The 16,916-nt window shown below is 40.1% G+C and overlaps 1 protein-coding gene across 1 annotated transcript; it reads right to left on the bottom strand.

The window, feature by feature from the left end:
• Positions 1-753: 753 nt before the first annotated feature.
• Positions 754-16,576, bottom strand: LOC117272924 (SLAM family member 9-like). Its single transcript, XM_033652077.2, has 7 exons — positions 16,435-16,576; positions 10,722-11,027; positions 7,367-7,648; positions 5,102-5,212; positions 4,924-4,982; positions 4,694-4,762; positions 754-1,193 (listed from the first exon to the last, which is right to left on the bottom strand). The coding sequence occupies exons 1-7, from the start codon at positions 16,559-16,561 to the stop codon at positions 1,116-1,118; spliced, it is 1,032 nt and encodes a 343-aa protein (XP_033507968.2). The 5' UTR covers positions 16,562-16,576; the 3' UTR covers positions 754-1,115.
• Positions 16,577-16,916: the final 340 nt, after the last annotated feature.

The raw sequence follows: 16,916 nt of genomic DNA, 5'->3' as shown, positions 1-16,916 counted from the left end.
GCAAACTCCGCACAGAAGGGCTCCCACGCCCAGGATCGAACCGGCAACTCTCTTGCTGTGAGGCGAGAGTGCTAACCACCACACCACCGTGCCGCCCAGCCTATTATACTATTATTGATTATTCAGTGATGTCAGTAGTTGTCAAAATGTTAATAAAAAGTGATAAATGAACATGTCAAACATGAAATCACTCTTTTGTTGACCAAAATATAATACAAATCATCATCTTTAACCAAAATGAAAGAAATTGCTTAAGTTTATCACATAAAACGCATTGATTCTAATTCACATATGGAAGAATGTAGATATTGGTAGGTCATGCATCTAAGGGTTAAATTAATTATCAGGTTTTGCAAAAAGAGCATTTATCTATACAGAGAACAAAAGGGCAGGTGCTTGAGCACCACCTGGTGTCTAACTGTGCAAATGCCTGTTTGTGATGACTGAGGGGGATTACTTTTGTATGAGTCTATACATTGTTTTTGGAAAATCCTGAATAAGCAAAGGTGCATTAACAGTAATATGAATTTAATTAAATGTTTTTTTACCAAACCAGTACTGTTACAGCTGACTTGACAGTTACATATGGCAGTTGCAATGTTTAACCTTTCACCTGTGACAAATGACCATGCAAAAATGATCACAAATAGCTTAATATATTCATATAAAGCATAGTTGTTAAATTAATAGCAATTTCAATTAATTTTTAGATAAAGCAAAATGCTTGCAAAATAAAATACAGAGTGACAGTAATGACAATAAATGTAATTTAATATGACCGGCTTTGCACAGGCCGAGACAGTCATTTGGCAGGCCTCAGAAGGAACATGCACAAAAGATTTGCATAGTACAGTACAAATAAAAACATAATCTCTGTATGTACAGAATTTACAACACTGTTAATAAAACTGAAGCATGTAGCGTAAGTTGTGTTTTAGTCTGTCAGGGCTCAAGATAGAAAATTTACAAAATCATGTACAAAAGTCTTTTTTTTTTAACTTGTTTTATGCCTTTTCTTCATTATATTAATATTTTCTCAATATTGCTCAGAGCAAAGTATCTTGGTACACCTTTTTACTCAAAGGAAACTCATCTATACATCATGCTGTGACCCCTCAGGACACTTCCTGATAGGGCGACACCGAGGCCTTCCTCGCCCGATTAAACTGGATCTTGTCGTACACGGTCTGGGGCTGGTGACAAAAGGAGGTTAAACAAAAAAACATCAATGTTAATGTCATGTCAGTCAAAGTTAATGTAAAACTCATTTTAATACCAAAATGCAACACCTAATGATGCAGGTGCAAAAAAAGTAATGGTTAAGTGTGAGATAATTATATTAAGTCATAATGACTTCAACATGAAGTGATGATACATGAATCTCAAGTGCTATATTGTAGGCAACTGGAGCTTCTTGAAGACAAAGGCTTGATGGCTTGCTCAATCTTTATGGTCCTCCATATGCACTGGCTTCTCTGCTGCTTTCATCGTATCAAGGAACCAGCATGAAAAACAGCCAAATGTGTTTTTTTCTGCGTGGCAGGCTGCGTGGCTCCAACCTCACTTCTCAGTCTATCCTTACAAAACCAAATCAAATTCCCTTCTTAGGGGTTGTGCACCCAAAAATGAAAATTCAGCCATTATCTACTCACCCATATGCTGAGGGAGGCTCAGGTGAAGTTTTAGAGTCCTCACATCCCTTGTGGAGATCCCAGGGGAGAGGGGGTAGCAACACAACTCCACCCAATGGAGGCCTACGGTGCCCAGATTCAAACGTCCAAAAACACATAACTGAAACCATAAAATATCTCCATACTGCTCGTCCGGAGTTATCCAAGTGTCCTGAAGCCCCGACATAAAAAGTTGTTTGGAAAAACGTCATTTGAACTCTGTTTTTAGCAGTCAGAGCTGCAGGTTACAATGAGGCTAAAAACAGAGTTCAAATAACATTTTTCCATACAACATTTTATGTCGGGGCTTCAGGACACTTGGATCACTACGGACGAGCAGTATGGAGATATTTTGTGGTTTCATTTATGTGTTTTTGGACGTTTGAATCTGGGGCGCCTTAAGCCTCCATTAGGTGGCATTGTGTTGCTACCTCCTCTACCCTGGGATCTCCGCAAGGGATGTGAGGACTCTAAAACTTCACCTGAGCCTCCATCAGCATATGGGTGAGTAGAAAATGGCTGAATTTTCATTTTTGGGTGCACTATCCCTTTAAACAGTTTCCTTATCCTTTGTTCCTCTAGGCCACACCCCCTAGCACCTGTGTGGTATGGCACACCTAACTAGTGTTGACTTGTGGATGGTGAAAAGGTAAGGCAGGGGTAAGAGGGACACAATGGCCGAGAAGGTTAATACTAATATTAAACCCTCTAATAATAGTATCCATACATTTCTGCCCTCACTTTGTGGAGTGTCACAGTATGTCATAACAAGTCAAATGATGGGCACAATATAGTATGTCATCAAAAATGTAATAGTATAGTATGGCATAGAAATGTCATGAAAAATGTAATAGTATAATATGGCATACAAATGAATTAATATAGTATTATTATAAAGAAAATATCATGGAAATATAATTTAGAAGTCATTGCATAGTATGCTGTCAAAACGTCATAAAAAGTCATAGTTTAATATGTTGTAAAAAAGATACTAAAAAAGTCACAGTATGTCAGAGACAATATCATAAAGAGCTCATACAATAGAATGTCATAAAAATGTTTTAGTGTGGCTTGTCTGACCATAGTATCGTATGTCATAAAAAATTATCATACAAAATGTCCTAGTATAGTATGAGCACTTCTAGAACTGAACAAGCCTCTTGGATGGAGGTGAAACGTCCTCAAGAAAGTCAAGCAAGTCCGGTTGCCTACGATATAGCACTTAAGATTATCATGACCTGGATGACTGAGAATCTTCACCAACATGATGCACTGTATCATCATGAGTCATGAATTGGTCATTACATCATAAATTAAGAAATGCTAATTCACACTTCATACATTCATTCATGAAGACCAAAAGGTTTTTTGATATTTACAGTTATTATAATATTTGTTTGCTACTGCTGCGGAAGAAGTGGAGTGTAGCACCGTTGACTATGTTGCACTTAAAACGCAAATCATCTAACAGGTGCCATTAACAACGTAAAGGAAAATGGGCTGAAATGAAGAAAACAGCCATTTATTTCTATGAAAACAGGTGCTGCAATGTGTTCTTATCCCAGGTCGTCAAATACGGGCACTTGCTCCCACCCCTTGAGTGTGATAAAGCCAGAAGGCACCCTTTTGCATCTCTTTACGACGCAGCCTTTAATGTCTTTATGTGACACACACCCTAGGTGAAACTTGTTGTCAAATGGTTTCGGTTAAGTTCAGTAAAAAAAAATAAGTTTTAGAATAAGTTTGTATTTTAAAACTTAAAACTGTAGTATGGTTTTCTCCGGGCACTCCAGCTTCCTCCCACAGTCCAAAGACATGCAGGTAAATTGATGACTCTATATTGTCTGTAGGTGTGAATGTGAGTGTGAATGGTTGTCTGTCTCTATGTGTCAGCCCTGTGATAGTCTGGAGACCTGTCCAGGGTGTACCCTGCCTCTCACCCAATGCCAGCTGGGATAGGCTCCAGCCCCACCTGCGACCCTCAAGAGGATAAGTGGTTGAAAATGGATGGATGGATGGATAAGTTTGTAACATGTTGTAAACACTTGAGTGACGCAAGTACGTGACAGATGGGCGGAGATTGTGTCACAAGGCGAAAGTGCTAGTTGTATTGTGTTTCATTGTTTCGGTTTTTATATGTTGCTGTGTTTTATCTTGCATGTTTTTATCGTGCTTGGTTTTGCTGTTTTTATTTACATGCTTTCATTGTATAGTCGCATGGTTGTTGTGATTAAAGTAAGTTTTACTCCCCCTGTGGTCCCACTTTATTCGTGCCAAATAACCTGCACCAGGCAGAAAAGTCTTTTGCAGCCACCCAACCAGGCAAGTCTGTGTTGGATAACAACCAATGAGGTGGTGGTGAGAGGGGGGCTTCAGCCATGAAGATGTATTGGCTCGGGGAGGACAGCTAGAGGGAATAGCCGGCAAGCAAACACGGTCACAGCACTATGATGCTTTTTAGCTGCTTTTCAGGCAGAGTTCAGAGCTCTGCCTGATGACGTGAGTATCCCAGTGACCAGTGACTGCCAGCTGTCTTTATTACAGGCTGCCTGTAGACGCGTGGACTTCTGTCGTGGAGGAGTAACTCCGCCAGACCGAGATAAGGACAGTTGATTGTTTTAATCCTCGACCTGCTTCCTCAGACATTTTACATGGGCCTTTTATAAATTTTTATGACTATTGCTTTGTTTTTAGCTCCTCCTGAGGGACCCCAGGGTGTTCACAGTCCAGATTAGATATGTAATCCCTCCAGCGTGTTCTGGTTCTACCCTGGTGTTTAAACAGCACTGACTTTTGGTTTCACAGCGGACATGACCTGAGGTCTCCTGGCTGAAAGTCTGTGTTTGTTTGACCCATCCACACACTTAAGTGTGAACTAATCACATAAAGTTATAGTTATAATTAACCATGAAAGACACTCTGACACCCCCATTAGGAGGTTGGTTGTCACATGCTTTAGTGTACTGTAATCTCAAATTCAATCTCATCTGCAAGAATGTCAGAGATAAAAGTTTTGCTCTTACCCCAGTTGTGACTGTTTCGCCTCTGTTATCGATGGTTTCATACAGCGTGCATGGCTTCATGGTAGTGCCCTGGGAGTTTACATGTGCATGCATCACAGAGAGAGGAAACAAGAGAAGTTGGAAAAACATGCACTTCATCTTCTAAAACAAGCATTTAATTCCTCTTTCAAGTGGATGCAAATGATATGTGCAAAGTAAAGTGTGCACAGGAAATACATGAGCATACTGACATCCTCAGTTGCAACATCAGTGATATCAGCGTAGACGGTGAGGTCATTTGAGTCAATAGCTGGTGGTTTTTAATGAAGAAACAAAGCAAAAACAAAATGGTGAACATCTTTTTAAAAGAAAACTACGAACATTTTAAAGTTAAAAAGGCACACAGCTATTCAGAGTAGCATTTCTTACCTGCTTGGCTTTGTTTGTGGTGACAAACACACACAACTACTCCAACTATTATGATTAGCACCAGACAACCTCCTCCTGCCGCCGCACTCGGAAGAATGATAAAGTTCCAGTCTGCAAATGATAATATTACCACTGTTACTATGATTTAGTAACAGTATACTTATAACAATTGTGCAAGGGCACAAGATATTAAGACCCTGTAAATTAGGAATAAAACTACAAGTGCAAAAATGATCTTTGGTGAAATACAGAATATTTACTTTTCAGTTATCTCATTTAACAGCTGGACAAGCTCCACATGAAGAGATGTCTTAACAAGATTTGTCACTGTTGATAATCCAAATGCAAAAAAAATACTCATTTAAAATAAACTAAAATGAATTAAACAGGGTTACACCCAAAATTTTGAGTTTCAGAATTCTCGTTTGTCATAGATTGACAACCCATATTTTAATTATTGCTGTCCTCAGTGTGCAGGCTCTAGTACAGTGATACTCAAGTTGTGGCCTGTGGGCCAAATCTGGCCCGCAATAGGCTGCAGGGTGGCCAGCCGACCATTTTGTAATTTCACACTGAAAATAAATTGATTCACACTGGGAATTGGTGCCAGAGTGCATTGAAACTTCCTAAGAAATAGAGAGTCACGGGAGGATCCGGGGGGGCCTGCAACTGCATTTTCCTTGTTTATTCATTTTATCTGATAAATATTATTAATGTTTGTTTGTTTGTTAACGGACCCCCAGCCTCTTGTCGTTTTGCAAAAGTGGCCCCCAGGCTAAGCACGTTGAGCATCACAATATATGATGCGCGAGGAAGTACCTCCAGCGTCATTGTTGGATATTCAGGGACGGCGTGTTAATTCACTCATTACATGCATTGTGTTTTTTCAAAATAAACATACATTTTCACAGGATATGTACAGTTAACGCTTGATAAATGTGTCTCTTTTCAAATTAAACTTTGAACACAGGTAGAAATTTTATAGCTTTACTCTCTTAAGTTTATTTTAATTTAATTTTTAATTTTATATACTTTATTAATCCCTGAGGGGAAATTCAATTTTTCACTCTGTTGTCAATTACACACAGGTCCGAACAAAAATCACCAGACTTAAAATAAATAAATAGGTTTCATATGACGTACATCCCTAGTGTATCATGCTACACACACTAGCACAATAACTTAAGAAAATAACTCGGTTGACATGTGGTTTCACATGGGACATGAACAGCAGTCTCCTGGGTGAAAGTCCTGAGTTAGTCTGACCAATCCACCTCCAGTCCTACAAGCCCTATGTGGATTTTTTTTTTTTTTCGCTTTTTATACTGTGACAGTTACTCGGAGTGTCAAAAAATGCTGCTGCCCAGTGCGTCTCATAAAGCTACTAAAGGGGCGCAATGGTGTGTCGGTATCTGATGCCCAGGGCCACTGACCAAGCACTGGTATTTGACGAGCTGGAAGTGAGTGTTGGTCATAACTCCACATTTCAATATCAGCGAAGTTTCCCTTTATATTCATTGTCTTCTGTGTCGATCAGCAGTGATGTGGTGGTTCACTTCTACACTGTGATCTGTAGCCTATAGTTCGGCTTTAGCTTCTAAATATGTTTGTCTTTTTAGCTATTTGGATGTCATGAGGAATCAGTTCAACATCCTGGATATATCCTTCCAACACAGACTGTAGACCCCTCTGTCTGCTTCTTTGAGAAATTTCCTTTTTTTCATTTTTCAAAAAAAAAAATGATAATGTCTTTTCAGGGAGAGCAGTTAGTTACAGTGTGGGCTCCATACTAGCTCCGACAGCTTGATGGACCATTGTAAAGGGGCGGGGCTTAGCCAAGGGTCAATTGAAATATATTTAATTGTGAGTAAGTGAAGACACCTTTATTTGAAATTATGACTAGTTAGAACTACCTTGGCGATATGGTAAATTTTGGTTTTGACGACTGAATGGAAACACCTAACTAACTTGTGAGATATTCAAAATTTGATTGAGAGCTTCACACAATGTAATGGCAACCTCAGTCATAATACACACAATATAATCAGAGATACTTAGAATTATTGCATTTATATATATATCATAGCTAGTTTAATGTTTCAACCATTCAACCATTGTCCTTCTCACTGTTCAGACAGCAATAGCAGTTAGATAGTAATTGCAGAAATTGTCACTGGCCACATTGCATTTATGGATATCTGTAACATAATTACACTCCCAAGACACTAATAACACTGATAACTATATTCACCTCACTGCATATACCTAGTTTAGATGGGTCAGCTGTACTGTTGCTGCAACTCTCGGTTCTGGATGCTGACATCTCACTGACAATGTTGGAAATAGTGCAGGTGAATTTGGTTTCTCCATCCTGAGGTCGCATGCTGTATTCCAGGCTGGAGCCAGTTATAGTTTGGTTCCCCACCGTCCAGTTGTAGGTGACATTGCTTTCAGGGGGTGCACTGCACTTCAGCAAAGCTGTACAGGATTCATTTGAGGGGTGCCAGGTGGAATTGAAAAAGACGTCGGGCTCTTTAGTAATGGGCTCTAATGAGAGAGTTGGAGAAGAGACAGAAAGAGGGACAGTTAAATGTAGACATTGCAGCTTAAGATCTGTCTGAATTTGGTAAATCCATTATGCGTGTACGAAAACCACCAATAAAGTCACGTATAGCAGAACTAGGCCCACAGAATAGATCATTTACATCAGTTAAGAGGTCCTGGACAAACTCTATTCCAAACCTATGTGTTCCTGTGTGAATCTGTCTATCAGCAGCTAATCTCAAATACTACTGGACCTAATCAGCCTTTTATGTGTATATTTATAACTGCATGCTCAAGGACTTTTTGTGGTTGTGGTGATTCATGATTGTTAAAGAATCTGTTTCATGAGCTGTTTTATACTTTCACTGACTGCTGACTGCTCACTCCTCTTGACTAGCTCGTAAGGGCCGCAAGTTTTCTCGTAAATCAGCTCAGATAAAAACAACAAGCCTTAGTTCCTGTCTGTTGCAGGCCTCACTTCCATGGAAATGTTTGGTCTCATTTTGAACCAGAAGACTCAAAAAAACAGCCCACACATCCAAAAACGGTAAATACTAGGTGCTGGACAGAAGAACAAATACAAAAATACAAAGACAGTTCTTTTGGACATTTTAATTGTGTGGTGATACAATTAGAATTTCCAAAAAGGGCAGCTTCTGGTGTGTGGACCTGTTTTTGTATTTTTGTATTTCTCATTTGAACCAGAGCATCTGCAGGTTAATCCATACCCAACATGTTATGATCTACTAAAGACAGACATGATAGGAGATGAATAAATCCACATTTTTGTTATCTCCTCCGCCATCTTGACTGTGAGGGAGCCGGGAGGGACAATTCCACCTGGTGCAGCTCTCCTTGATCCAGCTGTTAAAATGGGCAACAGCTGCTGTTGTGTCCTCTGCGCGGGATCATACCACAAGTGTTTTGCTGGTTCAATTTTGTAGACTTGCAGATTTTGTTGATGTGGACATTTTTCCTTGATATTTGTGCTTCTGCCATTAGTAAGCAGGCTATGTACAGTACAGGCCAAAAGTTTGGACACACCTTCTCATTCAATGCGTTTTCTTTATTTTCATGACTATTTACATTGTAGATTCTCACTGAAGGCATCAAAACTATGAATGAACACATGTGGAGTTATGTACTTAACAAAAAAAGGTGAAATAACTGAAAACATGTTTTATATTCTAGTTTCTTCAAAATAGCCACCCTTTGCTCTGATTACTGCTTTGCACACTCTTGGCATTCTCTCCATGAGCTTCAAGAGGTAGTCACCTGAAATGGTTTTCCAACAGTCTTGAAGGAGTTCCCAGAGGTGTTTAGCACTTGTTGGCCCCTTTGCCTTCACTCTGCGGTCCAGCTCACCCCAAACCATCTCGATTGGGTTCAGGTCCAGTGACTGTGGAGGCCAGGTCATCTGCCGCAGCACTCCATCACTCTCCTTCTTGGTCAAATAGCCCTTACACAGCCTGGAGGTGTGTTTGGGGTCATTGTCCTGTTGAAAAATAAATGATCGTCCAACTAAACGCAAACCGGATGGGATGGCATGTCGCTGCAGGATGCTGTGGTAGCCATGCTGGTTCAGTGTGCCTTCAATTTTGAATAAATCCCCAACAGTGTCACCAGCAAAACACCCCCACACCATCACACCTCCTCCTCCATGCTTCACAGTGGGAACCAGGCATGTGGAATCCATCCGTTCACCTTTTCTGCATCTCACAAAGACACGGCGGTTGGAACCAAAGATCTCAAATTTGGACTCATCAGACCAAAGCACAGATTTCCACTGGTCTAATGTCCATTCCTTGTGTTTCTTGGCCCAAACAAATCTCTTCTGCTTGTTGCCTCTCCTTAGCAGTGGTTTCCTAGCAGCTATTTGACCATGAAGGCCTGATTCGCGCAGTCTCCTCTTAACAGTTGTTCTAGAGATGGGTCTGCTGCTAGAACTCTGTGTGGCATTCATCTGGTCTCTGATCTGAGGTGCTGTTAACTTGCGATTTCTGAGGCTGGTGACTCGGATGAACTTATCCTCAGAAGCAGAGGTGACTCTTGGTCTTCCTTTCCTGGGTCGGTCCTCATGTGTGCCAGTTTCGTTGTGGCGCTTGATGGTTTTTGCGACTCCACTTGGGGACACATTTAAAGTTTTTGCAATTTTCCGGACTGACTGACCTTCATTTCTTAAAGTAATGATGGCCACTCGTTTTTCTTTAGTTAGCTGATTGGTTCTTGCCATAATATGAATTTTAACAGTTGTCCAATAGGGCTGTCGGCTGTGTATTAACCTGACTTCTGCACAACACAACTGATGGTCCCAACCCCATTGATAAAGCAAGAAATTCCACTAATTAACCCTGATAAGGCACACCTGTGAAGTGGAAACCATTTCAGGTGACTACCTCTTGAAGCTCATGGAGAGAATGCCAAGAGTGTGTAAAGCAGTAATCAGAGCAAAGGGTGGCTATTTTGAAGAAACTAGAATATAAAACATGTTTTCAGTTATTTCACCTTTTTTTGTTAAGTACATAACTCCACGTGTTCATTCATAGTTTTGATGCCTTCAGTGAGAATCTACAATGTAAATAGTCATGAAAATAAAGAAAACGCATTGAATGAGAAGGTGTGTCCAAACTTTTGGCCTGTACTGTAGGTAAATGTTTTCTTTACTGGTCTGTTTTAATTGTGTTTATTGTTGTTACTTCCTGTGTTGTTGTGCTGTAGCCTACAGATAAAGTTATTACCATTCAAAGTCCAGTTATGCCGTTGCTCCCTCAAATATAGATAAAGCACGTATTTTTCTTGCTTCTGGGATTTTCTGAAACGCAACTGCTGGAGTTAAAAGAACCCTCTATAGTGGCCCCCAGATTCATAGTTGGGGAATAAGACACAGAGCTCAGGATGTGAAATATGCTGCATCCCATTATATCCATATAAACTAGCATAGTTAGCTTTAGTACAACACACAACCAGCATTAAAATAGTCTAGAGATCACAGGGAACATAGCAAAATATAAAATGTATAGTGAATTAATGATGAATTATCATCTATAAACAATTATTTGGTTACTTGGTCTCTTACCATGAACTTGCAGAGTGATGATGACTGTTCCCCTCTGTTTGCCAGTCACCGCAGAGGCAAAATGATAATCACCAGAATCTTGGAGAGTCAGTTCTCTCACTGTTAAACTGAAGGTTGTGGGGTTAAAGTCTAATCTGCCCTTGAACTGTTGGTTTTCAGAAAGTTTCTTATCTTTTTCTGCAATTATTGACGATCCATATTTCCAGAGTGCCATTATGACCTCTTCAGTTGGTAAGCAGGATGACAACTCCACGGTGTCTCCAACTTTCTTATGGATGACACGTTGACAACTGGAAGCCTCCACATCTGAAACACAAGAGCAAACAACACTTTCATGTAACTCTCCATATAAAGTAGCACAGAAAAGCCGAGCATAGAATACCATAAAACATAACACAAAATGGCATAAATTACTTCCACGGCATGATGACATCACCTGAATGACATCATAACGTGACACACCACACCAGAAAACACAATGTCTTCTTACAGCTTTCGTTTGTTTCCTGTCAACAGTCATCACTGGTTTCCTGTAAACATGACCGTGACCTTTCCCTAACCTCAACAAGTATTTTTAGTTTACTGAATAAACCACAATTTTAGGGGTTAAGGTTGGAAAACACTCATACACTCATTACCACAACAAGTGTGCGGAGCTGGCCTGGTTACCATGGCATCATTTCCAAAGAAACTGCAGTGGAACCACACACTCTGACCTCAGTGATGTTCATCATTTTCGGTCAGTGTTGCTGCTATTAATGGAGGATTTAGAGCATAAGTTGCCAGGTATTTTACACTGGAGGAAGCTGAACTACAGCAAAACTGGGACAGTATAGTTTGGATATAACTAAAGCGACTTTGCTTTTGTTTTGTATACACTGTCCATCAGTCAGACACCTTTCTTTTCAGTGAGTTGCCAGAAGAAAATGTTTACATTTCTGCAAACCACAAACATTCTTTATTTGCATGTTTCATATACATCATATCGACTTTTCTAAAGTGACGGAGGGGATGATAGATGGTGCGTCACCAAGGCGAGATGTCCACCAAGTGTAAGACCTCTGCAGACCACTGTTCAAGACCAACAAAACCAGTTGTGATTTTACGAGTCATTGCTGTGTTTCCATTGTCTTTGTAGGTCCCTGACGTGGGCGTTTTGTAGCGACCATTTGCTGTTTTTCCAGTGGCTTTTTAGGACACCAAATATGGGTGTGTTTTAATAACCTGTCACTATGTTACAACGGGGATAGTGCCACGAGAAGCGATTACTTTCTAGCGAGACTGGGATAGTGGCACCGAAAGCGTTTGTTTTTTACCGAGACATTGTTACTTTTCAGGGCTTGTGCCCCCTCAACCAGGTATTTCAAGCCAAAACATGATCTTTTCCTCAGCATAACCAAGTTGTTTTTTCCGCCTAAACCTAACCACTCATTAACCACAGTGTTGTTAAAATGTAGAGTTCCAATATATCCACTATATAACATGCAAATGTAATGTAACGAGGTTTACAGAAATGTACAATGCTAACATTTCTTCTGGCGACTGGGTTGGCCTTCCAGAAACTAGATTCTAGGTGGGGGTATCACACCAAGCAGAATTACTAAATTAGCTAACTTTTAAAATACCATGCAAAAACTTGTTCATTCATTCATTCATTCATTTTTCCTAACTACTTATCTTGGGGGTTGCAGAGGGGCTGGAGCCTATCCCAGCTGACACTGGCACTGACACTGGCTGACACTCACATTCACACCTATGGGCAATTTAGTGTCACCAATTAACCTGCATGTCTTTGGATTTTGGGACACAACCGGACTCCGTACCCAGAAAAAAGCCACGCTGACATGGGGTGAATATGCAAACTCCCCCATGCCAGGTTCCCCCTAGGAACCCTCTTGCTCAGAGGCAACAATGCTAACCACTGCACCACCGTTATAATAACCAGTTGTGGTCAGAGGGGGTTCAATTAACCATTCTTATTCTGTTTAGCACGGGGTCCCACAGGGCTCTGTCCTAGGTCCACTGTTGTTTTCAGTGTACCTGGCACCACTAGGTCAGATCATGTGCTCTTTCGGGATTGTTTTTCATTGCTATGCTGATGATTTGCAATTATATATGGCAGTCATTGCAGGAAATGGGTCTGTTTCTGATAAACTTACAGCCTGTTTGGCTGCTGTGACGTCCTGGCTATCAACAAACTTTTTTGCTACTTAACTCAGCTAAGACTGAGATGATAGCTATTGGACCGTCAAAATCTAGTCACCAGTTCGATCATTTCACCCTATCTCTTGATGACTGTGTCATTCATTGCAAGGACAATGTAAAGAACCTTGGTGTACTTTTTGATCAGACCCTTTCATTTGACTTGCATGTAAAAAACATCCAGGTTGGATTATTGTAACATTCTTTTATCAGGGTTGCCCAGGAAGAGTTTTCGAGGTCTGCAGTTGGTTCAGAATGCGGCAGCTCGTATTTTAACTGGATCATCTAGGTATGATCATATTACTCCAGTGCTGGCCTCTCTTCACTGGCTCCCTGTTCAGGTTAGAGCAGACTTTAAGGTGCTGTTACTAACATATAAAGCTGTAAACGGTCTGGCACCTGTGTATTTAACAGAACTTGTGGATATTTATGTGCCTACACGGTCTCTGCTCTCCGAGGGGAGTGGCCGTCTGCTTGTCCCTAAAGTCAAAAAGAAGACGCTTGGTGAACGTGCTTTTTCTTACCGTGCACTGACTCTGTGGAATAGTCTTCCTCTTGACATCAGACAGGTCTGCTCGATTGAGGTTTTTAAAACAAAGTTAAAGACCCACTTGTTTACTGTTGCGTTTGAGTGATGGGTGGTTTGCTCCTCCTGTACTTGTACTTGTTTTACAGTCAGGTCTATAATTATTTGGACAATGATACAGTTGTCGTCATTTTGGCTCTGTACACCACCACAATGGGTTTTAAATGAAACAATGAATACCTGCTTAAAGTGCAGACTCTCAGCTTTCATTTAAGGCTTTTTTCAAAAATGTAGTGTGAACCGTGTAGGAATTACAACCATTTCTTCACACAGTCCCCCGACTTTAAGGGCTCATAAGTATTTGGACAAACTAACATAATCATCAATTAAACAGTCAGTTTTAATACTTGGTTGCAAATCCTTTACAGTCAATGACTGCCTGAAGTGTTGGAAACATAGGCATCACCAGATGCTGGGTTTCTTCCCTGGTGATGCTCTGCCAGCCCTTTACTTTCAACTAAATGCTTGAAACGCATGCTCAGTTGGATTCAGGTCAGATGATATGACTTGGCCATTGCAGAACATTCCACTTTGCCTTAAAAATGTCTTTGGTTGCTTTTGCAGTATGCTTCAGGTCAATGTCTATCTGCACTGTGAAGCATCGTCCAATGAGTTTTGAAGCATTTAGTTGAATCTGAGCAGATAATGGTGCCCCAAACACTTCAGCTTTCATCCTGCTGCTCTTCTCAGCAGTCACATCATCAATAAATACAAGAGAACCAGTTCCACTGGCAGCCATACATGGCCATGACATAACAGTACCTCCACCATGCTTCACTGATGAGGTGGTGTGCTTTGGATCATGAGCAGTTCCTTCCCTTCTTCCTTCTCTTGTCTTCCCATCATTCTGGTAGTTGATCTTTGTTTTATCTGTCCATAGTATGCTGTTCCACAGCTGTACAGGCTTTTTAGATGGTTTTTGACAAACTCTAATCTGGCCTTCCATTTTTAAGGCTAACCAATGGTTTGCATCTTGTGATAAACCCTCTGTATTTATTCTAGTGAAGTCTTGTCTTGCTTACAAGAGCAGCAGGATGAAAGCTGAAGTGTTTGGGGCACCATTATCTGCTCAGATTCAACTAAATGCTTCAAAACTCATTGGACGATGCTTCACAGTGCAGATGGACATTGACCTGAAGTATACTGCAAAAGCAACCAAAGATATTTTTAAGGCAAAGAAGTGGAATGTTCTGCAATGGCCAAGTCATATCATCTGACCTGAATCCAATTGAGCATGCGTTTCTCTTGCTGAAGCCCAAACTGAGGGCAAAACACCCAAAACACAAGCAGGAAGTGCAGACGGCTACAGTAAAGGGCTGGCAGAGCATCACCAGGGAAGAAACCCAGCATCTGATGATGCCTATGTGTCCAACACTTGAGGCAGTCATTGACTATAAAGGATTTGCAACCAAGTATTAAAACTGACTGTTTAATTGATGATTATGTTAGTTTGTCCAAATACTTATGAGCCCTTAAAGTTGGGGGACTGTGTGAAGAAATGGTTGTCATTCCTACACGGTTCATACTACATTTTTGAAAAAAGCCTTAAATGAAAGCTGAGAGTCTGCACTTTAAGCAGGTATTCATTGTTTCATTTAAAACCCATTGTGGTGGTGTACAGAGCCAAAATGACGACAACTGTATCATTGTCCAAATAATTATGGACCTGACTGTAATTCACCTTTACAGCACTTTGATTGAAAGCGCTTTATAAATAAATTTATTATTATTATTATTATTATTATTATTAAGAAGCATTGGCAAAGTAAAAATCTAAATGATTCCTTTCCTTTTATGATCAAAATGTGTTTGTAGTTTCAGTGAACTACACAACATTTTTGTTTACCACTTTAATCACTATGCAAATATAAATGTTGAACAACCAGCAAGCTATTAAGGAATGTAGTTAAACTACTACTAACGTTACATGGTCACTAATCCCCAACACTGGAAATGAAAAGCTTACATGTCTGCGGTCACGTTATGTGTGAATCTAACAACAAGCTCACAAGTTGTTCCATCGCACCAGAAGCTACATTTCTCTTGCTATTAACTAAGTACTGATACAACATCGAAACACTGATGGATGTGTCTGTGAGCTGCAAATAAACAAGCAGTACTTTTTTTTTTTTTCTTAAAGACTTACATGCACTTTCCTACTTCTGCAAATATTCTGAGAGGATCCACACCTCCTTGTTCCTGTCTAAGCATTTCCCGTAAGACCGACTATGTTTATCAGAATATAGTATATAATTATGTTATTAGGTGAAACAATATACCCAATCCTCTTAGTTTAAAGAGAGAAAAAAACAGGAAAAGAAAAACGATCCTTCCCTGAGTTGCATAATGATACAGTTTATAGCCAACCAAGCAGCAGGAAATTTGCTGACACAAAAAAAATGCAAAACATATCCTCAAATATAAAACCACAAGATACTATATTTTGTCTATTCATGTAATTATAAACAAAGAAGTGGGGAGCTCAAATTTTCAATACATGTTGAGCACCACGAGCATATTAGGACTTTTTTTTCTATCAGGAGAGAACAATTAGCTTAATGCTTTTTAAACAGTTTTTTAAACACACACAGTTGGTGCTTTGAATTCATTTCTTTAATTTGGACCACCCAGCTCTTAAATCAGCATATTACTACGACAGTTTCTAGGCCTGCAGCTGCATTTCTCGTTGGTGCATCTTAGGCGTCTTGCGTTTGCAAAAACACAAGACACAAAGACTGCAGGCATCTCCCAAGGAATACACGTCATTTCCCGATGTGCCCACATCCAGTAAATTCTGCAGTCTTGACCTACATGTGCTATTTTTAAGCACATGACAAAGTGCATCAGGCAAAAAAATATATATATTACTCATGACAAAAAAAATCCATAACAGTACTTAAGCTTAACAAGCAGAGGCGTACGTACCATAAAAGCAGACCCCGAGAAGTAGCACAAAAATGTATGCGAAGAGGCAGCTCAGGCAACCACCAACCATCTCTGTGGGGAGAGGAACAACTTCTGTTTCCTCTTCTGGTCTATCGTACTGTGTCATGACAGTACTGAAAAAAATAGAGGGTGGAGAGTGGGGGAGGTCTCTGTCAACGGAGAAGCAGAAGACATTAAAAGTAGGCACATAAAACAGAACATGATCGTATAGTATTAAAAATGAAAGTTGAGTGAGAGAGCCAGTGGTCATGCATTATATTGCACCATATTACCATCACAAAGTTTATTTCTATTAGGTGACAAAAGGCAAATATTCAAGATTGCTTTTCTTGACTATTTGCTATAAACTCTAATAGACCTGACCCCACATTAGATCCACTCACTCCAAGACTTAAATACCTCAAGCACAAAACAGTGCATCTACAGACTACTATATGCAGCTGTATCTGAGTGAGATGTGT

Source organism: Epinephelus lanceolatus, chromosome 22 (assembly GCF_041903045.1).
Source record: "Epinephelus lanceolatus isolate andai-2023 chromosome 22, ASM4190304v1, whole genome shotgun sequence".
NCBI classification, from domain to species: domain Eukaryota; kingdom Metazoa; phylum Chordata; class Actinopteri; order Perciformes; family Serranidae; genus Epinephelus; species Epinephelus lanceolatus.
This window is presented reverse-complemented; position numbering and strand designations above follow the sequence as displayed.